General features: G+C 50.4%; 1 protein-coding gene and 1 long non-coding RNA gene across 26 annotated transcripts in view; one reads left to right on the forward strand and one right to left on the reverse strand.

The window, feature by feature from the left end:
- Positions 1 to 27,803, forward strand: part of LOC125960485 (uncharacterized) — a 327,476-nt gene that overhangs the window by 37,181 nt on the left and 262,492 nt on the right. The gene's annotated exons all lie outside the window — the stretch shown is intronic.
- Positions 1 to 27,803, reverse strand: part of TTLL1 (TTL family tubulin polyglutamylase complex subunit L1) — a 37,501-nt gene that overhangs the window by 6,699 nt on the left and 2,999 nt on the right. For 3 of the 25 annotated variants that reach the window (XR_004476676.2, XR_007470171.1, XR_007470170.1), the window contains 9 exons: positions 27,041 to 27,072; positions 22,327 to 22,400; positions 21,788 to 21,928; positions 18,885 to 19,001; positions 12,455 to 12,663; positions 10,588 to 10,768; positions 9,313 to 9,447; positions 8,436 to 8,544; positions 3,310 to 3,453 (listed from right to left, as the gene is read on the reverse strand). Coding sequence is in view for 1 of the 25 variants with exons in the window: in XM_033405198.2 (XP_033261089.2) it covers positions 3,310 to 3,453; positions 8,436 to 8,544; positions 9,313 to 9,447; positions 10,588 to 10,768; positions 12,455 to 12,663; positions 18,885 to 19,001; positions 22,204 to 22,278; positions 27,041 to 27,072 (1,002 nt within the window). In the remaining 24 variants the exon portion in view is untranslated. Of the gene's footprint in view, positions 1 to 3,309; positions 3,454 to 8,435; positions 8,545 to 9,312; positions 9,448 to 10,587; positions 10,769 to 12,454; positions 12,664 to 13,071; positions 13,145 to 18,884; positions 19,002 to 21,787; positions 21,929 to 22,203; positions 22,401 to 27,040; positions 27,073 to 27,803 lie in introns of those variants that run through there. The other 22 variants (XR_007470173.1, XR_007470175.1, XM_033405198.2 and 19 more) reach the window with 11 other exon arrangements.

The following is a 27,803-nucleotide window of genomic DNA, read 5'->3' on the forward strand; positions in this document are numbered from 1 at the left end:
AGGACCGGCGGGTTACAGAGCCAGAACTGGGGGGCCCAGCCGAGACCCACATCATGGAGATGCGGGATGTTAAAGCGGCAGGACCCTACTCACGGTGGTGATGCCAGCGGCTCACTCCTGTGACCAGCGGCTCCCCATCTCCGCCCTCTCCCCTCCCCCCTTCCTCTCCGTGTTCCTCCTGCAAGGTCAGGGATGGAAAGGGGGTTCGTGAAGCAATCATCGTCTCCATGTCTCATTCATCAGAGGCCTGACGACCAGCAATGAAAGTCTCCGTCGGCACAAGACTTTCCTCAGAGTGGACAGAAGTCCAGCTCCAAGCCCAGGCACCCAAAGTTCAGGCCTGTGCGTCTTACACACACACACACACACACACACACACACACACACCCAGAGCCCACCAGGCTGTCAGTCCCTTCACAGACCCCTCGAGATGCAGCGTACGAACCTCTGTTCTCTGTGACAAAAGTCAAAAGTCAAATCCATTTACTTAAAATTTTTCGATTGGGCTTCCCTGGTGGCGCAGTGGTTGAGAGTCCGCCTGCCGGTGCAGGGGGCGCGGGTTGGTGCCCCGGTCCGGGGGGATCCCACGTGCCACGGGGCGGCTGGGCCCGTGGACCATGGCCGCTGGGCCTGCGTGTCCGGAGCCTGTGCTCTGCAGCGGGAGAGGCTATGGCAGTGAGAGGCCCGCGTACCGCAAAAAAAAAAAAAAAAAAAAATTTTGGATTTTCTTAGGTTTTTTTCTTTAATTTATTTATTTATTTTGGGGTCTTCGTTGCAGTGCACGGGCTTCTCACTGCGGTGGCTTCTCTTGCTGCGGAGCGTGGGCTCTAGGCGCACAGGCTTCAGTAGTTGCAGCATGTGGGCTCAGTAGTTGTGGCACACGGGCTTAGTTGCTCCGTGGCATGTGGGATCTTCCTGGACCAGGGCTCGAACCCGTGTCCCCTGCATTGGCAGGCGGATTCTTAACCACTGTGCCACCAGGGAAGTCCCTTCTTCTCAGTTTTTAATTCCATTTCAAAAATTGTTCTCCAAGTGCATAAAAAAGCCACCAGCGGCTTGTTTACAACACAGATTTCCAGGCTGCCCAAGCTGCCTGGATTAAACCCTCCAGGAGAGGCCCAGCCAGCAGCAGCGCTACATGCTCCCCGGGGACTCTCATGCACCCCACAGCGAGGGGAGCACACAGACGCGACTGTGAGGATGGTGAGGCCCATTCATACGTTAGTGGATGCCTGGACTCTCCCTAAAACACTGGATTTAGAACAGGAAATGTCTAAGGGGGAGAGAGCCCAGTGCAGCCCCACTCACTGGAGGAAAACCAGGCTGGGGGGCTGTTTCATCACGTGGAAATTTAGCGGAATTGTTGCATTTCCACTGGTGTCCTAACCTGGCCAGCGCACACACCACTGTCCCCAAAAGCCTCTGCAGCACAGAGGGAACAGAGGACAGTCACTCACCCTCTGTCATCCCCCAGCCCCCTGTCTCTGGCCCTCTGAGCATTCTGCTCCTGAGCTCTGCCTCTCGGCTTCTCCGTGGGCCCCCCACGTGGTCCACACCCTGCACCAGGCCCTCCTCACGAGTTACCGCAGCCTCCTGTTTCCCTGCCTGCCTCTCCCCTAGATTCCCTGAAGGCAACAACCTGGTAAAATCAAGGTGACCAAATATTTGCTAAATTAATAAAAACTGAAAAAATAAATCCCTGCTCCCCAAAGCCTCAGAGCCTTAGAAATCCAACAGCTTCTCAGCTCAGGAGGCTGAGGCCAGGAGAAGACGCTCAGAGGCGCCTGGCGGATCCAGCCTCGAGACAGGCTGTGGAGCCGGGGCCGGGACACAGGCCTGTGTGAGAACTCTTTCTCAGAGTTCTGCCCATCAGGCCAGGACGGGAGCGGAGGCACTGGTTTCATCAGGCACTAAGGCCCCCACATCGCCTGTGTTACAGCCGCTGCCATTTACCTTCCCAGCCCGTAAGTTAGCCTCCGCGGAGCGCGTTCACACAACCAGCCTGAGACATCAGGGTCGTGATCCAATTTCACAGAGGACACCCCCGAGGCCCACGGAGGGCAGGCACTTGTGCCACGTCGCCAGGAGGCACATGGTGGCTTCGGCTTGAAGTCTGAGCCCAGGCCTCCCCACACATCCGCACCGTGACCCCTGAGACACCTCTCTCCAACCGCTAACTAGACTAACTAGACCCTGGGCTTTTCCCCGCCGAGTCCTCCCTGTGGGCCCGAGATGCAGACTGAAGGCACAGGCAGGGCTCATCAGCGCTTGGTGACACAGGAAGAGCTCGATTCAAGGCACAGCAAAGCCAAGGTGTCCACTGAAGGGTCACCTTTCCTGTCCATAATTTTCTTTACACAGTTGTTTCAACAAAGCTTTTCACATACAGGGGAATTAGTATAAGTTGGCAGTTTCAAAGATAAAAATGGGAGAGCAAATTCCCCAGCGGTCCAGTGGTTAGGAACTGCCGTGGCCCAGGTTCAATCCCTGGTCGGGGAAGTAAGATCCCGCCAAGCCGCACAGCGCGGCCAAAGGGGGAAAAGAAAAAGTGGGGAGAGAGGGCCTTAATCTTCCACTGAGAAGGTTTCACATAAATCTTTTCACACACGTCCACCTCGCTGCCAAACCCACATCACACTTTCTCCAGAACAGCAATCTCCCCGCGTTTCCGACTCCAGCAAGCGCAGCTCTTTTCACAGCCCCTCAACGCCGGTGTGTGGGCACTACTGCAGTCTGCCCACCGCTACCTGCACCAGAAATAGCGGCCTGCATGCTGGTGCTCCAGGGTTTATCCTTTGCTTTCCCTTTGAAAATAGATGCATACCTGCTTTAGAACAGTGAAACGAAACACAAAACCTTCAAACCAGACAACAGATATGAGACTTGAGTTAAAAAAAAGGGAGGCTCTCTTCAGCCCTAAATGTCTATGAAATAGCAAAGCAGGAAGCCTAAAAATCGGGAGGCTGCTGAAAAGTCCATCTCCAAAGCATCAGCTCATGACAAAACACTCATTCTCGACTCAGTGGGCACAGAAGAGCCGACGATGACGTCACGAGGTCCCTGCCCTTCTGTAGAGGTTCCAGGGCCATGGCTGCAGCAACGCCAGCCAGGAGCCAGCCCCTCTCCCTTCCCGAGACCACCCTGGCCTCTGGCAGACGTGTAGGAGGTGAGACCATAAAAACAGCTATTTTTAACAAAAGAGCCACCTGCACCCCCAAATCCCAAACTCTTGCTAGGCTTGCGTGGTCTCCTTCGCTCCCTCTGCTCCCAGGGCGCCCCGCCCCGCCCCCCAACACCCCTGGGACTCACCGCCACAGCCTTCAGGGACTGCACAATGATCCAGTGGATCTCGTCGAACAGCCTGCTGGTCACCTCCTTGCCTCGGGTGCTCTCCAGGTAGAGTCGCAGGTTGTGCACCGTCCACTTGCCCCCGTGGATGTGGTTGTAATCCTCCTGGCCACAGAAAAGGGGGTGGGGCCCCAAGCAATGCTCCCAGAGGAGCCCAGCGCTTGCTCTCACCCTTGAGCATTTCCTGGTGCCCCTTGGTGTGCGGGGGAGGGGGGCGGGCGAGCACCCGGGAACAAAGCGGATGGGCCCTGCCCCTTGGGGATCTGGGCCTCCTACACATGCGATTTTTTAAAATACAGTTGTCCCTCGGTATCCACAGGGGAGTGGTTCCAGGACCCCCCTTGGATGCCAAAATCCTTGGACGTCTAAGTCCCTTATATAAAATGACATTGTATTTGCCTGTAACCTACACACATCCTCCCCATCTCCTGTGTACTTTAAATCATCTCTAGATTCCTTATAATAGCTAATGTGATGTAAATGCTATGTAAATTGTAAACACAACATAAATGCTACAAAAACAGTTGCCACTGAGCAGCAAATTCAAGTTTTGCTGTTTTGGAAATTTCTGGAATTTTTCTTTTTTCTGAATTCTCTTTGTTTGGTTGCTTCGCGCAGCTGGCAGGATCTTAGTTCCCCAACCAGGGATGGAACCCACGCCCCCTGCGGAGGAAGCGCAGAGTCTTAACCACTGGACTGCCAGGGAAGTCCCTTTTGGAATATTTTCAACCCATGGCTGCTTGAACCCACAGATGTGGAGCCCTGGGATACGGAGGGCCAACTACCATCAACTCTGCAGTATCCTCATAATCAATGCTTTATCCCTTACAGTGCATGCTGTGGAGGGAGTGCCACCCAGACACCCCTTCAAGATCAAGGCGCTCCTTCTTGCGGCAGAGACCCTTTCAGGGAGCTGCCCTTGGTTAAGAGGACCTGCCTAGTCCAACCCCTCCTCGGGCAGCCCACAGCCAGTGAGGGGTTGGTGCCTGGGTATTGGCCCTTGTCTCCGTCTGGGACAACTCTTCAGGGGCACCCAGCTGCAGAGCGCGCTGAGATTGGCTGGGGTCCCTGCTGCAGCTGTGTCCCCACTTGACCCCCCTCTGCCCGATCCGGCTCCCCCCAACTCCTGGCGTTGCCCCTGACATCGTGCCCCAGTAAACCTCCTGCACGCTTATCTCTGCCTCTGTTTCCTGGAGAAGCCAACCTGGGACACACCGTGCCCCGGGCACGATGGTTTAAGAGACCCACACGTGAACCTCCCTCACAGCATCCCAGCTGTCTGAGAGACTCGGGCTCAGAGAGGCCCCGTTACTTGCCCAAGCTTTCATCCTGGCTGTGACAGAGCTGGGACCTTAGCCCAGGGTTTCCAATGCCAGTTCAGTGCTCTTTCTACTTCTCTGACTCTGAACATTAATTCTCCACACACTGCCCCTTTGTCGGCAAAAAGCTAGAAAATACTGAAGTGTATTAGAAAGTTATGAGACGGAGATTTCATTTTCTAAGTAGAAAGTTGGTAACTGTGAACTAAAACAAAATCAGCCTAACAAGGAACAAACTCAAAGCAGACTCTGTTTACACATAAAAGCCAAGAATTATCCATATCTTTAAAAGCATCTTTTCAAGGTCAGAGACAAATTCCTTTTACATGTCAGTTCTTACTAAAATGCCTCAAAAGATGAGGTGCCCAAGCTTGTTCACCTCAAACAGGCTCTCAAATATATTATTTGGTGTTTGTATCCCTAAAAAAAAAGGACTGTAGCCCTAAAATAAATTATAGGAAAAACTAGGCTAACTGTCCAGCAATACCTTTTATTTTCCTATATACAGATTCTTTTTACTATCAAGAAAAATTTGTTTACTTAAAAAAAAAGTTCCAGAGGCATAAAGTGTACACTTTATGCAAAACACTGTCTTACACGTGCATAAATATAAAAAGTATAGATACAGGGCTTCCCTGGTGGTGCAGTGGTTGAGAGTCCGCCTGCCGATGCAGGGGACACACGTTCGTGCCGCGGAGCGGCTGGGCCCGTGAGCCATGGCCGCTGAGCCTGCGCGTCCGGAGCCTGTGCTACGCAACGGGAGAGGCCACAGCAGTGAGAGGCCTGCGCGTACCGCAAAAAAAAAAAACAAACAAACAAGTATAGATACAAAGTTATGATACAAAAAGCGCCTGCTTTTTGGCAGTAGGAAAGTTATTTTATCAGAGTTATCTCAGAACATTTTTCTCCTATCAACGTGCAAACACTGCGCATTTCAGGACCCACCCTGCACCCTGGGAAACCCGCCAGCAGTCGTGGTTAAGCCAGCCTCCTGGCAGGCCCCAAACCCCACTCCCGCACTCTCAAGGCAGCACTGAGGTCTCCTGACCTTTCCTGACACTCAGTCCTTTGCAATCTGCCCCTCTGGCTGGACTCTGAGCTTCCTGAGGGCAGGGATGTGTCTCATCATCCTGCCCAAGCATGCAGGGTGGTGCTCTGCCCCCAGGGGCCCTCAGTGGACAAGCAGATCCACTGGTCCACAGCATTTCTGTGTTCAATATAACATCTGTTCTCTACGCAATGCTAAATTAGAGCCATGTGAAGCTTTCATTCAAGGGTGAAACGGACGTTTCTCGGAGGAACCTGTTTCTTACATTAAAAAGCGAAGCATTTAGAAATAGGAAGAACGTGGAGAGCACTGCTGCTTCCGGTGCACGCAGAGATGCCAGGCTGAAGACAGCCTCAGCTCTCTCCTTCTGTCTTTTATGCTAACACATATATATGGAATTTAAGAAAAAAAAAATGTCATGAAAAACCTAGGGGTGAAACAGGAATAAAGACACAGACCTACTAGAGAATGGACTTGAGGCTATGGGGAGGGGGAAGAGTAAACGGTGACAAAGCGATAAAGAGGCATGGACATATATACACTACCAAACGTAAGGTAGATAGCTAGTGGGAAGCAGCCGCATAGCACAGGGAGATCAGCTCGGTGCTTTGTGACCGCCTGGAGGGGTGGGATAGGGAGGGTGGGAGGGAGGGAGACGCAAGCGGGAAGAGATATGGGAATATATGTATATATATAACTGATTCATTTTGTTGTGAAGCTGAAACTAACATACCATTGTAAAGCAATTATACTCCAATAAAGATGTTAAAAAAAAAAAATACTATATATAATACCATTCAAATGCTAAGCAAAGGAAACCCGGTATAGTTATATTGTTTTCAGGGAAACTAGACCATAAGGTAGTAAGTATTGTTAGAGATAAATAGGGTTACTTCATAATAATAAAGAAAGATATAACAATTTTGTATTTTTATATACCTAATAAGAAAGCCTCAACATATATAGGTGAAAAACTGACAAAAGAAAATAGGTCAATTCGTGCGATGAATTGGGAGATTGGGATTGACATATATACACTAATATGTATAAAATGGATAACTAATAACCTGCTGTATAAAAAAATAAATATAATAAAATTCAAAAAAAATAAATAAATAAAATGGTTTCTTCTCCTTAGTGATGGAAATAGTGACCTCGTGTTTGATGTCCTGAGAAGGCTCATCAGATGGGACCCTCCCAACTTCAGTCTGGCCCCCCCAGGGTGAGGCGGCTTAACAGGCCAGCACATCATGCCCTGTCCTCAGGGCACCAAGGGGACTGGAGGTCGGTCACTGTCATTTCCCACCCCTGCCCAGACTTCACAAAATGTGCTACTTGGTTATGAAGGGTGTGGCGTCCCCAAATGGCTGACAAGTTCTGTGCTGTGTCACCTGAGAGACCATTTCCCCAAATTCTTACGAGTAAGGCGTTGGCTGAGTCACCCCTTCCCCTCTAGCTGTGAGCACCGTAACGGCAACGCTCTCTCACTTTGCTCGCAGGAAAACCCGAGGGGCAGGTGAACTGGGGTCAGCCCCACAGGGAAGCCAGTTGCCACGACCAGGACGGTAAAAACCAGGGCTCCTGTTTGAGAGGGAGGCTGGGTGACTTGCCCAAGTCACCCAGAGGTTAAGTGATGGGCACGGGATTGGGCCCAAGCTGGTCTGACCAAACCTTTCAGTAGTTTACTCAGAAAAGCTTGTTTTCTATCAATATTTACCCTCTTTCTATTCAAATGATAAAAAGACTAGGGTATTCAGGCTTCCATTCAAGCAAGACCCAAATAGAAGAGTCTTTCCTATAGAAATGAGACCTTCAGGCCTTGTTCGCCAGGACTGGATTATAGCCCCAAAGCCTGCACAGAACCTACCACGTCCTGTGTCCCGGCCTCCACTGGCCTCTACAGGGCCCTCTCACTCTACCCGCCTTGCATGGGGGCTCCAGCTGCCCCAACTCCTTTCAGCTCCTGCGATGCTCCTTCCTGACACGGGGCCTTGGCACGTGCTGTGCCCTCTGCTAGAATGCTCTTTCCACTCCTGCACCCAGGGAACCCCCGCTCAGACTTCAGCTCTCTGCTCAAGGCCACTTGTGCGCGGCGGCCTCCGACCACCTGGACTACAGGCCCCTTCATTCCAAGCTCCTCCAGGCCTGCATCTCTACCTGCAGAACGCGCATCTCAGTTGCAGTGTGATTATTTGATGACTGCCTTCCCCCCACAGGCTCTAGGCTCCATGAGAGTAGGGGTGAAGGAAGTTTTTGCCCATAATTGTAGCCCTCATCATGGGACCAACCCAGACAGGTGCTCAGTACCTGGTCTTTAACTGAATGACCAAGCACAAGTGCTCTCGTATAATCCTCCCACAAGCCCCACAAGGTAATAATATTATCTCCTTTTACAACTCGAGAGACCCAGGCTCCAAGAGTCAATGTGTCCCACTTGAATGTGGGACTTTCTCCAAATGCCCCACCCCCCATGGGACAAGCACACTGGATATTTGGGGTTCCCCCTCCCAATCAGTGCCAGAGCATCTTAAATACAACTCTTATACCAACCCACCCTCTCCTGCAAATAGAAAAATGAAGAAACCCACAAAATCCTCATCAGTGCCAGGGCATCTTAAATTCAACTCCTGTACCCACCCAACCCCTCCTGCAAATAGAAAAACAAAGAAACCCATAAAATCAGTCCATTTCCTTAAGCTCAAGGGAAAAGAAACACTTACCCCGTGTTTCTGAATGGCAACGTTGGTGAGATGAACAAACATGTTGTCCAGCTCACTGGTACTCGGGGTGTATTTTACTGTGCAAAAGCGGCAAAATCCAAGTTTATACCTAAGTGGGAATCCAGATGAATTCAATACTCTGAGGACAAGCGTAAACAAAATATAACACTTTTTTTCTCTTAAAAGAGCTGCTTTTTGTTTTAAACTTTTTGAACAGCTGCTTTGTTATTTTTTATGGTTCTTTTTACATAATAGCTTTATTAAGATATAATTTACGTGCCATATGACTCATCCACATGAAGTGTCCAACTCAACGGTGTTTGGTATATTCAGAGTCGTGCAACCATCACCACAATCAATGTTACATCTGCATCACCCCAGAAAGAAACTCTGCGACCGTCAGTAGTCACTTCCCAACCCTGGTGTTGGGCAAACACTAATCTACTTTCTGTTTCTACAGTTTTGCCTCTTCTGGGTGCGTCATATAAATGGAATTGAACAACATGTGGCCTTCTGTGTCTGGCTTCTTTCTCTGAGTATCTTTGTAAGGGTAAAAGAGTTGCTTTTTGTTTTAAAGATTCACATTCGTGTCAAAGTTACTGCCTTACTCAACATGGATCACATGCCAGGCACTACGCGTACAGGGAGTTCGACCAACCCTTGCAAGGTCTCCGAGGAGTAGGAAGTATCGTGTCAAAGCACGGTCTTTTTTTTTTTTTTTTTTTTTGCCACAGCACGCATTATGTGGGAATCTTAGCTCCCCAACCAGGAATCGAACCCGGGCCCCCCGCAGTGGAAGCCAAGTCCTAACCACTGGACCACCAGGGAATTCCCAAAACTCAGTCTAAAGAAATGGAAACAAAACTCCGGCTCTTACATGTAGCAGCGCAGTGGGCGGTACGTAGACACCAGAACATACAAGCGCAGGTCAAACTTCCTGCCGCCGATTAGTAACGGGTTGTTAATGTACAGAGAGATCACGTAGGCTTCCTTGGTAGACTGAGTCATGAACCTGGGCATGTCAAAGTCGAGGTTAGATGCAAAGACCAGAGGTCTCATAGAGAACAGACTTCTGGTTGCCAATGGGGAGGGGGTCAGGGAGGGATGGATTGGGAGTTTGGGGTTAACAGTTGCAAACTGTTATACATAGGATGGATAAACAACAAGGTCCTCCTGTACAACACAGGGAGATATATTCAAATATCCTGTGATAAACCATAATGGAAAAGAATACAAAAAAGAATCTATATATGTATAACTGAATCACTTTGCTGTACAGCAGAAATGAACACAGCATTGCAAATCAACTGTACTTCAATAAAATAAATTAAAAAAAAAAAGACCAGAAGTCTTTAGTCGGCTGGTGACAAGCTTGCTGCCTCTCATTAAGTGAGAGGCCAGTTCACGGGGAGAAAACGAGGGTGGGGGGTATCCACAGAGGAACCCCCGGGTGCTGGCATCATGCAGTCAGACTTAAATGCGGGACACAAGGAGGCATCCCTGCCACTCCTGGGAATTCAGGGGAGCCATCGGTCCACCCGGAAAGGATGGCACCAATGGTGGCCTCCAGGCACTTCCCGGCAGTTAAGGACCTCGAAGAGGCAAAGAGTGAGCCTTAGAGTAAACCTCCTGGTGTCCTCCGTTCTGAGGGGCACCCAGCCCAGAGAGGAGACCTGACTGACGGTCACGTAGGTCTTCTCTACACTGACCGCACACACTGCCTGGCGCTCGGGTCCATCCCCACCTCGACCCCGTGAGGCGGTGCTATTTGTGTCCCCAGTTTACCCGGATGAAGAACCGAAGAGTCCATACAACAAAACTTACTCAGGTGGTGAGTGTCAGACAGGGGTTCAAGCCCAGGCACCCAGGTGTTAAGCATGTGCTTCGCCACCTCAGAAGCACCAGGACTGGATGGGTCTCCCCCCAGCTTTCAGGACAGAGAGCGGCCAGCGAGGCTCCCTGCTCCTGTGACCTTACGCCAGTTTACCCACCATCCCCAGGTGAGATTCTACGACTGGTGACGCTACCGTGGCCACAGAGCCTTGTCCTGCTGCCACGTGTATACCTGAACAAATGTTGCACACCTGGAAAAGCAAGCAAGGGCCCCCCCTCCACCCGTGGCAAAGCACACGCAACGGGCTCCCCCACTTACGAAGACGTTTTGCTGTCCCGGGACCACTTTTTGATTTGCGAGAGCTTGTTGATCAGAAAGATGCCCTTTCCCTGGGCTTTGCCACAAGGTTTCATGATCCAGGTGCTAGAGGGGCTTTTCCTGAACTCCTCCACGAACAGGTTGTAGTCGGCAGGCAGCATGTAGGTGACGGGGACGAAGTCTGAGGGTAACAGAGAGGGGACAACGGTGAGCCAGCCCGCCGGGGGCCACGGACAGAAAGATGCTGCCACTGCCTCTTCAGGGCCTGTTTCGCTACCTCACGCCCCCACCCAGCATCTCACAGGGCAAGGGCTTCTGCAGTTTAATCCCGGTACAACGCAGGCGAACCTCGTTTTATTTTGCTACACAGATAATGCATTTTTTACAAACTGAAGGTTTGTGGCAACCCTGCGTGGAGCAAGTTAATCGGCACCATTTTTCCACAGCATTTGTTCACTTTGTGTTTCTGTGTCACGTTTTGGTAATTCTCACAGTATTTCAAACTTTTTCATTATTATCATGTTTGCTATGGTGATCTGAAATCAGTGATCTCTGATGTTACTACTGCAAAAAAATTACAACTCACTGAAGGCTCGGATGATGGTTAACATTTCTAAGCAATAAAGTATTTTTAAATTAAGGTATGTCGGGACTTCCCTGGTGGCGCAGTGGTTAAGAAGCCGCCTGCCAATGCAGGGGACACGGGTTCAATCCCTGGTCCAGGAAGATCCCACATGCCGTGGAGCAACTAAGCTCGTGCGCCACAACTACTGAGCCTGCGCTCTAGAGCCCGCAAGCCGCAACTACTGAGCCCACGTGCCACAACTACTGAAGCCCGTGCGCCTAGAGCCCATGCTCCACAACAAGAGAAGCCACCACAATGAGAGGCCTGAAAACCGCAACAAAGAGTAGCCCCTGCTCGCCGCAACTAGAGAAAGCCCACATGCAGCAACAAAGACCCAATGTCGCCAAAAATATAATTAATTAAGTAATTAAGGTATGTACATTGACTTTTTTTTAAGACATAATGCTATTGTACACTTGACAGACTACAGTTTAGTGTAAGGATAACTTTTACATGCAGTGGGAAACCAAAAAATTTCATGTGGCTTGCTTTTATTGCGGTATTCGCTTTATTCTATTTTAAAACTTCATTCTTTTTATTTGTTTACTTATTTATTTGGGGCCACACCATGCAGTTTGCAGGATCATGGTTCCCTGACCAGGGATCGAACCCGGGCCCCTGGCAGTGGAAGTGTGGAGTCCTAACCACTGGACCACCAGCGAAGTCCCATTGTGGTAATTTGCTTTATTTTGGTGGTCTGGAACTGAACCCACCGTACCTCTGAGGTCTGCCTGTAATGAGTTTTCTCTTTTAGCTGTGTGCTAAGTACTTTACAAATCTGTATCATTTAATCCCCACAGTAAACTGTAAGATAGGTATTGTTATCATTCCCATTTATCAGATTAGGAAACGAGGCCCAGAGAGGTCACTTATTACTTTTCCCCACGTGTGCTAAAGGGATTCTGAAATTACCCAACAGCCCAGCTTTTCTCACCAGACGGGGCAGGGACGCACTGTGCTCCCCAGGCATTGCTGGACACAGTAATGGTCCCTCCTGGCAGTCTGTAACTCAGGGAGTGCCCCCCACGCCCACCACCTCCTGTGCACATTCCCAAGGCACTCACACAAACTCAGATTCCAAGTGGAGCCCCCTCCCCCAATTCTGGAGATGCCTGGAATGAAAGAGGTGCCCACAAACACGTTCATCCCTCAAAGCCAACAGTCACCATCTCGCGGTCTTGTGCCACTGGAGAATACTCCACTATCTATTTAAAACGTGAGGCCGGTGGAAAGGACACAAACCCAGGTAGAGGTATTTCCCACTTTCGTCCTTCTCTGCCAAAGGACTCCCTTCCTTCTCCAGCTCTTTCCTGTATCTCTTGATGTTTTTCACCATCAGATCCTTCCGCGTCAGTTCATAGTGGTTCGGGAAATGGTTGACTATTTGATCATCTGAGAGCCGGTAGCCAGTCTCGACACTAAAAACATTGCGGATGGTTTGCACACTCATCCTGAAAGAGAAGCACAGAAGGGATGTGCAGGACAGAAGCTCAGAATGTGTCCATGTGGAGGCGGGTGTCATTAAAGCCCGGGGACTCCTGACCAGGAAGCACACTCCCTCAGAGCTTACCTGTCCCCAACCCGGCACCGAGCCAGGTGCCTGGCCCACAGCAGCAGGCTGTGTGTCCGCTGACTGTACCTCAACTATCTGAGGCAGGGGCTGTTTTGACTCTGCCCTGATTGGTTGTACTCTCTGGCACAGAGTAGATGCTCAATAAATGTTTATCAGTTAATGATAACATTGATTTTGATACCCAACTAATGAAAGTCAGACTCTGAAGTCAGGAAACTCATTGACTCAATATCTGCACCCAAAGTCAGGAAGGACAGGGACCCCCTAAAACCAAAACCCCACGGACTTCCCTGGTGGTCCAGTGGTTAAGAGTCCGTGCTTCAACTGCAAGCGGTGCAGGTTCCATCCCTGGTCAGGAACTAAGATCCCGCATGTCACGTGGCAAACCCAAAAAATTAAAAACAACAAAAAAACAGGGGTTATTTAAGGACCCTGAGTTGGCATGTGATATTCTTGGAGAGACCCCTGACAGGCCAGCTAAACCGCGAAGCCCCCAGTGAAATGAGAGTTGAAAGAGAAATAGATTCCTTCTCATCCTCTAAGAAAGCCAGTCTCCCTGCCACACCTGTCTGACTTCCCTAGCCACCCCCTGAGAAGCAGGAAGGACAGAAGGGCTGGCACCCACAAGGGAGTCCTGGAGTCACAAGACAAGGCAAGGTCCTCTCTGTACTCCCTGCCCCCAACCCGCCCCCTCCCCATAGCACCAACCAGAGGGTTTCTTTTGATTCCATAATCATTAGAACAAAAGGATTAAAAAAAAAAAAACAACACTGTTTATTATGGGAAAGCTCAAACACACGAAGAAGTATAGAGAAAAGTGTAACAGAAGCCCGTAATCCAGCTTCAACAGTCACCACGAGGCCAGACTTGCTTTGCCTGTACCTCACAGCACTGGCTTATTTTGAGGCACTTCCCAGATACCATATCATTTCATCCAAATTATTCCTGTTAGAATCTCTAACAGTTAAGGACTCCTTTTTATATTATATGATATGCTATTTTATACTGTTATCACAACTGGAAAAAAAAAGGAGCATAGCCAATTCCAGTTTTTTTTTTTTTCCTGCACCACACAGCTTGCAGGATCTTAGTTCCCAAACCAGGGATCGAACCTGCGCCCCCTGCAGTGGAAGCGCAGAGTCTTAACCGCTGGACCGCCAGGGAAATCCCAGGAGCAGTAATTCCTAAATATCATCAAATATTACTCAGTGTTCAAATCTCCCCAGTTGTCTGATAAATATTTTTTTACAACTTTTGCAAATAAGGGCCAGGCCTTCTGATTAGTTGTTCTCTCTCTCACACATCTCTTTAAATCTATACATTCTCCCCCACCCCTCCTTAATTTTTTTCTAGGCAATTTATTTGTTGAAGACACCGGGTATCTGTTCTGTAGGGGTTCTCACAGCTTCCTTATTTATCATGCTCCCCAGGACCCTGTACTTCCTGTAAGTTGGGAGTCAGACCTAGAGGTCTGATGAGCTGCAGGCTGATCGGGGCAGAGCTGCGTCCCAGGGTGGCATCCAGCCGGAGAGCCTCTCCCTTCGGGATGTCAGTGACTAATCAGCTGCACTGCCCAATAGAAAATGTGACCCACAGCTGAGTCACATATTGAATTTTCTAGTAGTCACATTAAAACAAAAGTTAAAGGGGGACTTCCTTAGTGACACAGTGGTTGGGAATCCGCCTGCCAATGCAGGGGACACGGGTTCGATCCCTGGTCCGGGAAGATCCCACATGCCGTGGAGCAACTAAGTCCATGCACCACAACTACTGAGCCCGCGTGCCACAACTACTGAAGCCCGCACACCTAGAGCCTGTGCTCCGCAACAAGAGAAGCCACCACAATGAGAAGCCTGAGCACCGCAACGAAGAGTAGCCCCCGCTTGCCGCAACTAGAGAAAGCCCGCGTGCAGCAACGAAGACCCAACGCAGCCAAAAAAAGTTAAATGAAAGAGGTGAAAGTAATTTTAATGTATCTTATTTAACCTAGTATATCCAAAATATTATCATTTCAACAAATTACCAACATAAAAATTTGTGATGAGGAATTTTACATTTGTTTCTTCGTACTAAAACGGGAGCGTACGTCACACTCCGGCACATACGTCTCTGTCTGGACCAGCCACACTTAAGTGTCCTATTGTCCTGTGGTCAGCGGCCTCCGTCCTGCACAGGTGTAGATCCTTAGGCCATGAGGGGTTGCAAAACAGTGAAATTCTCCTTTTTCATTCCGCCTTCATTTATCGGCAGGAATATTTCTACAAGGAGAAACTTCCCTTCGTCAACAATTTAGGTAACCCATGAATGGTTCGTACAGGGAAGACTGAGTAAGTGTGTGACTCTTTCCCTTTACCAGTTTTCAAAATAGTGAGCTGGTTCCCTACCACCCGCAGACGTGTGGTGAGCTGTGTTCTGGGAACCTATCACTGCAACACGAATTACCCAACGTTAGCTACTTAAGACAACCACCATTTTATGATATCTCGAGGTTTTGTGGGTCAAGAATTTGGGCAGGGCTCAGCAGAGCGCTCTGCCCCAGGCAGCACTGAGGTCGCTGGGTGGGATTCAGCCGGCTGGTCTGGGGGCCCCGAGAAGGCTTCTTCCACATCCGGCACCTTGGCAGGCATGGCTGGAAGGTGGGTGCAGCTGCAACTTCTCCAGCACAACGGCCCCGGGACGGGCAGGCTTCTCACGTGGCAGCTCAGGGCTCCCGCAGGGGGTTCCCACACAGGAGGAGGAAGCTGCTGGTTTCTTAAGGCCTGTATCACACTGACTGGATCACACTGACTGCATCCCACTGGCCAAAGCAATCACAGAGCCCACCCAAGGTCAGGAGGAGGGGAACGAAGACCCCATCTGCAGAAGGAAGTGGTGTCAAAAACTCTGTGGCCATTTTAACGTGCCACAAATTATGTGGGGTTTTGTTCCGTTTCAGTTCTTTTGGGGGGCATTTTTATGAACTCATAGATTCAAACATGATTCATGAGTTTCAGTCTGCTGTCATTATTCTTATGGAAGCTCTAGGTGTCCCTATTTGGGGCAGAAGGAACTCTGCAAGCTGTCTCCTGAGTTTTATTAACCTGAATCCAGCAGGCCTCGACGACGTCCTCGCTTTCCCTTAAGACAAGCTATTCCAAGCTCACCTTGTACAATTCTTCCTGAGGCCCAGCATCAGGCATCTCTCCAAGGAACAAAGGACCCTTTGTTATAAATAAATGTTCACCTACTGTGTAGCCTGATTGTAAAAAGGGTCCCAACTGTCCACCCCTCAACTCCCATCGGGAGGTGAAATATATTTCCCCTTGAACTGGGGCTGACCAAATGCCTTTCTTTGGCCAAAAAGAAGGGCAGAGTGATGGTGTGCCATTTCTGAGACTAGCCCCGAAAGGCCTTGAGAGCTGCCACCTCCCTCTTGGGCCCCCGACACCACCACGAGCCCAGGCTAGCCGGTTGGAGGGATGTGAGAGATTTGTGGAGAGAAGCCCCTGTCGTCCTAGCCAAGGGCATCCTAGACCAGCCAAGCCTCAGATGACCCACCAGGTGACAGCAGATGTGTGAGTGAAGTTCTGCCAGACCAAAAGAACCGCTCAGCCAAACCCACAAACTCCTGTGCAGCAAAAAGTGGTTGTTGTTTCAGGCCCCTAAGTTTGTGGTGTTTGTTACTCACCATCAGTTCGGCAATGGATAACCCATACACCCCCTCCAGGAGAGCCAGTGTTTACCTGTTTCTCACTCCTTCTACTTCCTGCCCACATGCAAGCTGTTTTCGCATAGTTGTTATCAGAATACAAATACAATTTTGTAATATGTTTTTCTTCACACTTACTGTTATTCAGTTTCCCAAACTGCTTTATAATCATCGCAATTATTTCAATGGCTGTACCGTAATCCACTTGGTTAATCTATTCACCTTTCCCCCACCAGTTAATGTTTAGTTGTTTCCAATATTCTTCCCTAACCAATTTTTAAGACCCGACAGGACACTTAGTGCTTAAAGCATGAGCTCTCAGGATATCTCAAATACCCAGACTTATCATACTGTTTAGCTCTCTTCTCCGTCATTCTCTTGTTGGTTAAGAAAAGCTCCAAAACGCTTCTCGGCATGAAGAAGCAAGCATTCAAATCCCCACCCCCACCCCCATCCCTGGCACGTGACCCCCTGCCCAGAGAAGCCGAAAGAACGCGCTGAGCTCTGCTGGGCCCCACAGCACTGGGCAGTGGGACACCAAACAGCAAGTGCAAAATACTGTCCTGTTCAGCCTTCTTTTCAGAGCTCCCATGAAACAGGGCTCTGGATAAAGGATTTCACTTTACCTTTGAGAAGAAAGAACGTAAACTTGACACTAAACCATACACAGGCACTGAACTACTCCATAAACACCCTTCCTCTCTGCAGTCCACACTCCTGAAGGGAAATTAGGTTGCAGTTTGTTTGTTTGTTTGTTTATTGGCCATGCTGCCTGGCTTGTGGGATCTTAGTTTCCCAACCAGGGATCGAGCCCAGGCCCTCGGCAGTGAACGCGCAGAGTCCTAACCACTGGACCGCCAGGGAGTTCCCAGGTTGCAGTTTAAAGGGCAGGTGACTTCACTGCTGCCAGGAGCAAAGCTAGGGTCACCTCTCCATCCACCGCTGCAGCTGGAGGCTGGGTGCTGCCTACTCTGTGCCCAGGCCCGGCCAGGCTCCGGGGATGCTGACATAAGCCAGGCCAGGTCCTCATTCTCCAGGGGTTCACAGTGACACTGGAAGAGGGGACAGGCCGGGAAATCACAAATCACGGCACTCAGCATTTGCTGCCACGGCACCTGAATAGAGCAGCCTGGGAGGGCGCGAGAGGCAGAGGTGGCTTCCAGCGCAGGTGTGCCGGTGCACAAAGGACAGTGGCAGCACATGCTGATGGGGCGCCCGCCATGCGCCAGGCGCTGCCCCGAGTTCTGTGCTTCACTGCTTCCTTGAAACCTCAAACAACGGTATTTGCAGAAAGAGGCCAAGTCCTCTGCTAACAGCCACACAGACGGCAGCAGAAGAGCCAGGGCTGAAGCCACGCGTGGCTCTGGCTCCAGGGTCTGGACATGTAACCCCTGGATGCACTGCGTCTCCAAATGGGGGGCTGAGGAGGCATAGAAAGCGTAGCACGTACACAGACGGAAAAGAAAGACCGTTTCAGCAGCGGGTCAACAGGGGAAAACGCGCAGCCCGCTGCACCGGCGGGGACCAGGGGAGGAGCGGGGAAGGGAAGTGGCTGAGAGAAGCCGAGTAACGTCTCTCAAGGTGGCGGCAGGGAGAGTGAGTCCGGGGCGGGGGATGTACAGGGTGACAAAGCCCCTGCCGACCCCGACGTGTGCCCCCACTGGCCCCCTGCCCCCTCAAAGGTTCACTGCAGTGCTCTGGACCCAGGAGCTGCACAGGGTCAGCCAAATGTTTAGCTGAGGAACCCAGCAGGGATGTGGAGGCCGCCCCGAGGGAGGGAGCAGACCAGGCCTGGACCAAGGAGGACACAGGACCTCACCCTGAGGAAGTGAGAGGCGAGGAGAGGAGTCTAGGAAGCCTCCAGGCTCCTGGCTGGGTGGTACCACCCGGGACTCAGGGCCCACACACTGCTTTTCCAGCCTCACGCATTTCTGCGGTTTCTCAGTCAGTCCAGCCGGCACCCTCTTGGCCTAACGGGAGGGAGGTGAAAGGAAGCCCCGAGCCCTCCCCACAGCCCTTTCCCCAATCTCCTCCCCACACCACCCCACAGGATGCTGACCTCCCCAGCGCACCCCGAGGTGCCAGGCAACAGGGCACCACTGTGACCAGCACGAACTGGAGGCGGGTGGGGCTCTGGTTTCTCACCCAAATTCCCACTGCCGTGTAACCACACTCAGCCATGCTGAGACATCCCGGGACCTCCTGAAAACCAGGAGCAGGGGACGCTCCACCACGTATACTAACCCAGGGCCTTCTCCCCGCGCGCACGAAGGGCCCGGATGAGCGAAGTGTAAGGGGAGGCGGCACGATGGCGTGGGGGCGCCTGCACAGGACAGTCCGTGCGCCGGTATGGGATTAACCGCGCTGATAAACGGGCTCTGGAAGACAACCAAACCCTGGTTTATACTTACCAGTAAAAATTCCAGTCCTCGTTTTCTGTCACTTGGACCCATCCTCTCTTTTCAAAGTTATTTATCAGCACCGACTTCTCGATATCAGTGACCCATTTCACTTTTCCTGCCATAATCCTGGAAGAGATCACCTTATCGGAGCCATGAAACTTAACAGCTCACGTCCCTTCGCCCAAAGGAGTCCTCTACACGAGGCGAGCAGACGTCCCCCACCCCCAGCTCAGTCCTCCCCACAGTGGCTCTCAGCCAGGGCAGCTCACCCCCGGGGGACATCCGGCAATGCCTGCAGCACTTCGCTTGCCAGCACTGGGGGTGAGGGATGCTTCTGGCATCTGGGAGCAGAGGTAGGGATCCAGCTCAACGCCCTCCGACGTACAGTATGCCCCCCGCCAGCCCCCGCCAACAAAGCATCCAGCCCCAAAGGCCAGGTGTGCTGAGACTGAGAATCCTCGTTAAGCGGGAAATAACGGCAACACACGCCGAATGGCAGCTGTGACTGGAACCACCAGGACAGGCACAAGGACAGGCACCACTGTGAGAGCGGAGGCAGCGGGGAGGCTGCCCTGAGCAGGGACCCTGGAGCTGGCTTCTGACGGGTGGGTGCGAGTACTCACCCCAGTCTGGGCACCCCCCGTCCCCTCAAGTTCTGCCTATCTCCCTGCTGCTTCCGGATTTGCTTCACCAATTCACTCTCTTTAACTGTGGGTGATCTTTTTTAATATCTATCTATTTGTTTATTTATTTTGGCTGCATCAGGTCTCAGTTGCAACACGCGGGATCTTTTTAGTTGCGGCATGTATGTGGGATCTAGTTTCCCCGACCAGGGATCAAACCCGGGTCCCCTGCTTTGGGAGCACGGAGTCTTAGCCAGTGGACCACCAGGGAAGTCCCTAACTGTGGGTGATATTAAGTGTTTGTCTCACCACATCAATCCTGGTGAACAAGCAACGTGGCTCTCACTGTACTTAAAATACGCAGCCCCCTGGCCCTCACCTGCTTTTCCAGGTACATCTTGTGCCACCTTCTCCCTCACCCGCTGTTCCTGCCACATTGGACTTCTCTGCCCACCTCCTCTTCTACCTCAGGGCCTTGGCACATGCTCTGCCTGCAGCACTCCGCCCTGCTCTGCCTGGCCAAGCGACCGCCCACCAGTCTGCCAGCATAAGTGAATGTCACTTCCTCCACAAAGCCTCTCTGACTCTCCAGACCAGCTACGCAGCCCCTTGGCACCCTGCAGTTCTGTCCTTGCTAGAGGGCAGGAGCTGGCTTTCTTTGTCACTGCTTTGCACCCAGGGACTGGCACCGTGCCTGGCATGCAGCAAATGATCACTTCAGAGAGAATGAGTGACTGTGGTCACAGGCCTGTCAGTACCACCATGTGACTTTGAGAAAGTTTCTGGACTTGTTTCCTCCTTTGAATTCTCATTTTCAAACTGCTGGGGCAGCCCAGGATTCCAGGCTCCCACCCCAGCGCCGACCAGAGACGGCTGCATTTGTTACACTTCTGTGTACCTCTTCACAGAAGGTGAAGGGCTTTCAGGAAGGGCTTCTGTGAAAAACTGGGCTTGAAAGCCGGGGGACCTGAGGAGCCTCGAGGGCCTTTTATGAAAGGAGGCACCTCCCCCATGGACTTATAATAGCTTCACGTTTGGGGCAACTTAACCGGGCAGAAAAGGCATGGGACGTAGAGATGGGGACCCAGGTATGTGTTGCTTGGGAGAGGAAAAGAGAAGACACTCTCATGATAGAATCCACCAGGCGGAGCTCGGGGTGCTTCCACCCAGCATCAGCCCACTCCCTCCTCGTGTTGCCCAGCAAGGCGGGTAGTATCATCGAGGCGGGACTGTGGTCAAGCATAGGTCCCGGAGCTTGGGTTTGAGGCCCAGCTCCACCACTCACGAGCTGTGTGACTTTGGGCAAGTTACTTAACCTCTCCGAACTTGTTTCCCCCTCTGTAAAATGGGGATAACAACAGTATCTATCCATGTCATAGGCTGGAGTGAGAAGTAAATGCGTGAACACATGTAAAGCACCGAGAACGGTGCCTGGCACGTAAGGAAGCACTCAGGAAGCATCTCATACGATTGTCATTATCCCCGGTTTTCAGATGAGGAAGCTGAGGCTCAAAGGTTAAGAGCCTGTGTAAGAACAGACCAAAGGGACTGATGGTGGCTTGAGCCAAACCTAGGGTGACCCTACTCTAAACCCCTTTCCACACAGCCCAGCCCTTCCCTCTGTGAACTTGGCCTTCATCAGGATGATGACAACGCCCACAGCGTCAAAGTGAGGAATAAATGGACCGCTCTCTGCAAGCTCTAAGTGCCACGTGACAGCCACAGAAGGTTGCTGACTGATCGGTCATGACCCACGTGCAGGTCAGCAGCCACCACACGGAAATGATGGCAGAAGCACCACAGAAGCCGAGTCCCCGTGTGCCGGTAACTCGTGTCTGTACCGGAGCAAACCCCGCACGCCTCACACCCTCTTGCACTGTCCAGGCCGACTGCTGAGGGGAGTTTACTTTTTCACCACCGGTGATTTGCACATACTGCGTTTGTTACAAATTGAAGTTTTGTGGCACCCTTGCATCGAGCAAGTCTGTCGGCACCATTTTTCCAACAGTATTTGCTCACTTCGTGTCTCTGTGCCCCAATATTCTTGTAATATTTCACCCTTTTTCATTATTATATATGTGCCACGGTGGTCTGTGATCTAGTGATCTTTGGTGTTACTACTATAACTCACTGAAGGCGCAGGTGATGCCTACCATTTTTTAGCAATAAAATATTTAGTTAAGGCATGTACCTCTTTTAGACAAGTTGCTAACGCCCAATACAGTCTGCAGTACAGTGTAAAGATAACTTTTAAATCCAGTGGGAAACCAAAAAACTCATGTGACTTGCCTTCTTGCGATAATTCGCTTCACTGCGGTGGTCTGGACTGGAATCTGCAGTTATCTCTGAGGTCGGCGTGTATTTGATTTCAGTCTGAACAGCCCTGCATCCCTGACCAATCCTGCTCGTACTCTGCCCCCTAGAGTCCAACTGCAGACACAGGATTTCGGTGAGAATCACCCCCAAGCCAGGTAGCGCCTACACCACAACCCACACCCTGCACTTCAAGCGCCAGTCTCACTGGGCGACCTCACTCCCGCCACAGCTCCCACCTGGAGATGACGCAGAAGTAAGAGCAACAACACAGAATAATGATAAAGGCCATACTTTATACGTGTGCTGCACTTCAGTTATAAAATAGTCTGAAAATACTTCCAAGGGTACACTCCTAAACCCAATAAGGCCGATGGGGCAAATATTCTCACCTCCACTTTACTGAGCAGGAAATGGAGCCTCCGAGAAGGGTAGGCTTCCTCTCGGCCCCCTGCACCCTCCACCTGCTGTGTGGACAAGTGGTCACCAAGGAAAACATCTCAGCCCGGACCTACCATAGGTACTTATGGAGCCACCGGGAACATCCAATTTCTCTTCAGTTTCACCAAATTTTGACTCGGATTCTTACCTAAAATAAAATACACAAATGATTGGCACAAAAACAGACATAGGGATCAATGGAATAGAATAGAGGGCCCAGGGACTTCCCTGGTGGCGCAGTGGTTAAGAATGTGCCTGCCAGTGCAGGGGACACGGGTTCGAGCGCTGATCTGGGAAGAGCCCACATGCCACGGAGCAACTAAGCCCGTGCGCCACAACTACTGAGCCTGCGCTCTAGAGCCCGCGAGCCACAACTACTGAAGCCCGTGTGCCTAGAGCCCGTGCTCTGCAACAAGAGAAGCCACTGCAGTGAGAAGCCTGCACACCACAACGAAGAGTAGCCCCCGCTCACCACAACTAGAGAAAAGCCCACGTGCAGCAACGAAGACCCAACGCAGCCAAAAAAAAAAAAAAAATGTATTAAAAAAAAAAGATTAGAGAGCCCAGAAATAAACCCACATACATATGGTCAATTAATCTTTGACAAAGGAGGCAAGGATATACAATGCAGAAGACAGTCTCTTCAGCAAGTGGTGTTGAGAAAGCTGGACAGCCTCATGAAAATCACTGAAGTTAGAACACACCCTCACACTACACACAAAAATAAACTCAAAATGACTTAAAGACTTAAATATAAGACATGACACCAAAAAACTCCTAGAAGAGAACATAGGCAAAACATTCTCTGACATAAATTGTACCAGTTTTCTTAGGTCAGTCTCCTAAGGCAATAGAAATAAAAGCAAGAATAAACAGATGGGACCTAATCAAACATAAGCTTTTGCACAGCAGAGGAAACCATAAACAAAATGAAAAGACAACCTATGGACTGGGAGAAAATGTTTGCAAATGATGCAACTGACAAATGCTTAATTTCCAAAATATACAAAGAGCTCATACAAGTCAATAACAAAAGAAAAACCCAATCAAAAAATGGGCAGAAGACCTAAATAGACATTTCCCCAAAGAAGACATGCAGATGGCCAACAGGCACAAGAAAAGATGCTCATCATTGCTAATTACTAGAGAAATGCAAATCAAAACTACAATGAGGTAACACCTCACACCAGTCAGAACGGCCATTATCAAAAAGTCTACAAATAACAAATGCTGGAGAGGGTGTGGAGAAAAGGGAACCCTCCTACACTGTCGGTGGGAATGTAAATTGGTGCAGCCACTATGGAAAACAGTATGGCGGTTCCTCAAAAAACTAAAAACAGAGTTGCCATATGATTCTGCAATCCCACTCCTGGGCATGTATCCGGAGAAAACTAATATAATTTGAAAAGACACATGCACCCCAATGTTCATAGCAGTACTATTTACAATAGCTAAGACATGGAAACAACTTAAATATCTATCAACAGATAAATGGATAAGGAAGATGTGGTATGTATATACAACGGAATATTACTCAGCCATAAAAAAGAATGAAATAATGCCATTTGAAGCAGCGTGGATGGACCTAGAGGTTATTATACTAAGCAAAGTAAGTCAGAAAGAGAAAGACATATCATATGATATCACTTATATGTGGAATCTAAAATATGACACAAATGAACATATCTATGAAACAGACTCACAGACACAGAGAACAGACTTGTGGTTGCCAAGGGAGACAGGGTAGGGTAGGGAAGGATTGGGAGTTTGGGATTAGCAGATGCAAACTACTATATATAGGATGGATAAACAACAAGGTCCTACTGTATAGCACAGGGAACTAAATATATTCAATATCCTGTGATAAACCATACTGGAAATAAATATGAAAAAGAATATATGCATGTATAACTGAAACACTGCTGTACAGCAGAATTTAACACAACATCGTAAATCAACTATACTTCAATAAACTTTTTAAAAATTAGGGGGAAAAAAAATTAGGGGAACTTCCCTGGTGGTCCAGTGGTTAAGAATCCACCTTCCAAGGCAGGGGATGCAAGTTCGATCCCTGGTCGGGGAACTAAGATCCACATGCCGCAGGGCAACTAAGCCCGTGCACTGCAACTACTGAGCTCGCGCGCCTCAACTAGAGAACCCATGTGCCGCAAACTACAGAGCCCATGCACCGCAAAGAAGAGCCCACATGCTACAACTAAGACTCAATGCAGCCAAAAATAAATTAAAAAGAAAAAAAAATTAGGAATTTCCCTGGCAGTCCAGTGGTTAAGACTCCATGCTTCCAATGCAGGGGGCACAGGTTTGACCCCTGGTTGGGGAACTAAGATCCCACATGCCATGCAGCCAAAATATTAAAAATGAGAAAAAACATTAATACACAGAGAAATGTACATAGCACAAGATCAAGAGGTGTTCTAACAGTTCATGAATACAGCCAAATGGTAACTAACCAGAACATTCAGTGGATGGCGTCTTCTGTTTAAGTGCCCAACGGAGGATGCCTTGGGTTCCTCTCTTGTCGTGATAAGTACTTCTGAATTAATTACTTATTGGCTCCCGCTGACCTTCCCAAGCTGCCAGGCCACCCCTTCACTTCACGCAGCCCTTGCTCTGGCTGAACGCACCCCCCTCTGCTGCTCCGTGCTCATGTGCTCGCCCGCGAACCTGTGCCCGCGCTGTCCCTCCATCCTAACGTCTCTCTCCACCGCTCTTTATCCAGCTCCACCAACCACGCGGGGCACAGTTCAAAGGCCACTTCCCCCAGGGGGCCATTCTCATCGCCTTCACTGGAATTAGTGTTTCCCTCCTCGGGACCCCCTGCAGACCCTTCCTGCCATCCTTGCGGGCACTCAGAACTTCCCAACTTGCATTTCAGTTCTTTCTGTACGTTCCTTCCATAAACGTGTGAGGCGAGGGACTCTCGTAGTCACCCGTTTCCCTCTCAACCCACTGATTCTAGATTTAAAGGGGAGTATTTGAAGCGACCCTACAGTCCATTTGCCCGACCCCATTATCTCCAGCCCTTCAGCACATGAGACGCAAAAAATGACTGCTTGTTGTGTGAGTGACTGATGGACAAGTCCTCAAGGCTGGGTCCTTGGAACCCGACTCATTGCTTCCCTGAAAATGTTATGGGTTGAACTGTGCCCCTGAAAAGATACATTGAAGTCCTAACCCGGGTACCTGTAAACATGACCTTATTTGGTCAAAGTATGGTCTTTGCAGTTACGATGAGGTCATTCGGGTCAGCCTTAATCCAAAGACAGGTACTCTTATGAGATGGAAAGTTGGACACAGACACACAGGCAGGGAACGCCTTGTGAAGACACAAGAACGGACAGACAGACAGAGGGAAGGCAGCCATGTGCAGATGGAGGCAGAGATCGGAGGTAAGGCTGCAACAAGTCAAGAAATGCCGGGGGCTCCCAGAAACTGGAAGCTGCAAGGAGCCCTCCCCTAGAATCTTCAGAGAGAGCACGGCTCTGCCAACACCTTGATTTCAGGCTTCTGGCCTCACTGAGCCACCCAGTTTGGGGCACTTTGATACCACAGACCTAGGAAACTAATACAAGAGACAACCATCCTAAACACTAGGGAAAAACGAAGCATAAGAAATGTACACCCATAAGGAGGTTTACGTATATATATTTGGGGAACAGAGCACAGTAAAGTGCTGAGCAAGAAGACAAGACAGTCATTTACGGTTAAAAAAGGAAAGGATGAAGGAAGGCCCCCTCTCCTTTAAAAGAACCTCTTTTCAGAAATGCACCAAATCAATGTGGAAACCGCCACTGAGAGCAGATGAAAAGGCAGCCTTGGGAAGAGCCAAAGGAGGGAGGGCAGTTCCCTCCACACCCGAGGCTTAGAGACCCAGCTCGGTTAGAGACGCATCTGAGCCATGGAGCCGCCGCTGCGGATCCTGGCAAGTCCTCCCCAGGCCTCAGCCTCCCCAGTGAAATAAATGGGAAAGAACTGACTCACTCAGTTACAAAGCAGAAAATACCACACCATTGTAAAGCAATTATACTCCAATAAAAATGTTAAAAAAAAAAAAAAGAAAGAAAGAAAGTGACAGCTCCTGGGCGGTGCTGCTGGGATTACTGCAAGGTCAGGTGGGCGTGGACCTGGCACACAGCAGGTTCTCCAGACCGTCAACTGGGTTTGAAACGAGTGCATCAGGCAGAAAGAGCTTCACCCTGAAGCTGCCCCCGATTTTGGCTCCGCACGCGCCTCCTTTCCAGCTCCTCCTCCCGGAGGGCTTGCCAGGCCCCGCCCTTACACAGTAAGTGAGTACGTATTTCTATCATCGCTGAAACAACAGCTACCACTCCCCGAACACCAGGATGCATCAGGCCCCGGGCTGGGTGGTGTGTGTGTAGATCCTTCTCTACTGGGTACATAGTTACGGCTCACCTGAGGCCGGCAGGCAGGTACTCTCCCCACTTACAGACGGGAATGTGGGGCTTGGAAAACAAGAGGCAGAGCAGAGACTGCTGCCGTGGCCACCCGCACAGTCTCCCTCCCACACGCGGGTGTCAACCGTCATTACATGCATCCCCCTTGTCAGGCGTCATCGACCCCACAGGGCAGGGGGTGGGTCCCCCAGCACCCAGCCAGGGCCAGGCACAATGAGGGGGCTCAGGTATCATCTGTAGAAGACTAAGGAACCAGCTGGCCAATCCCCACATTACGGAAGCCAGGGCTGACGCCTTCCCAACCCTAGGAAATACTAAGCCTTATCTATTTATCAGGTAAATAGAGAAATACCTGATGTCAGATTGTTTTCCTGTGGCTTCCTCCTAAAATAGAAAAGAAAAAAAAAAGTGGAATTAGCGGTATTATGTGATGAACTTGACACGTTACCTCTCTACTGGTTCATATGAACTGACACCTCAGAATTTTAAGCCACAGGGTCAGCTACTTTCAAACTGAACATCATAAAAACCTAATCAGGAAAAGCAGAGAGTGACGTGCTGGTCCTCATGCTGCTCACAGCTTGAAGTCAGAGTGGGCTGTCACCGCCTGAGGCATGTCAGCCTCGGAAAGCCATCCTAAAACCAGACAGTTGCTGGTTATTTCCAGAACACCGTGGGTCCCACTCCTGGGGCAAGTGGGCAGGATCTTCACAAGCCTGAGAACAGGTTTCCGCCGGGACATCCCTGGGCGTCCGGGCCACCGATAGTGTAGTTTCTCATCCATCCACTGGGCACCAACAGCCACTCCGTGCCAGGCGGGTGACGGGAGACGGAAAGCCACCCGGGACCAGGGGCTCCTGGACAGTCCTGATCCAGCGAAGCCAAGAGACGCGTTCAACCAGCGGCAGCCCCAGTGGAAAAGTGCTTTAACAACCTAACAAAATCCAACCTCAGTCCTGGGGAGGAAGTAACCATCAGTCCAGTCCAGCAGCAAATCATGCCCGCTCCACCCCCAGAAAATTCCGGATCCGTCTGTCTCTCTCCCCAGCATCCCCACAACCCAGGCCACAACTGGCTTCCTTGGCCCCATTCTCACCCCATGGCAACACATTCCC

Source organism: Orcinus orca, chromosome 11, assembly GCF_937001465.1.
Source record: "Orcinus orca chromosome 11, mOrcOrc1.1, whole genome shotgun sequence".
Classification (NCBI taxonomy): domain Eukaryota; kingdom Metazoa; phylum Chordata; class Mammalia; order Artiodactyla; family Delphinidae; genus Orcinus; species Orcinus orca.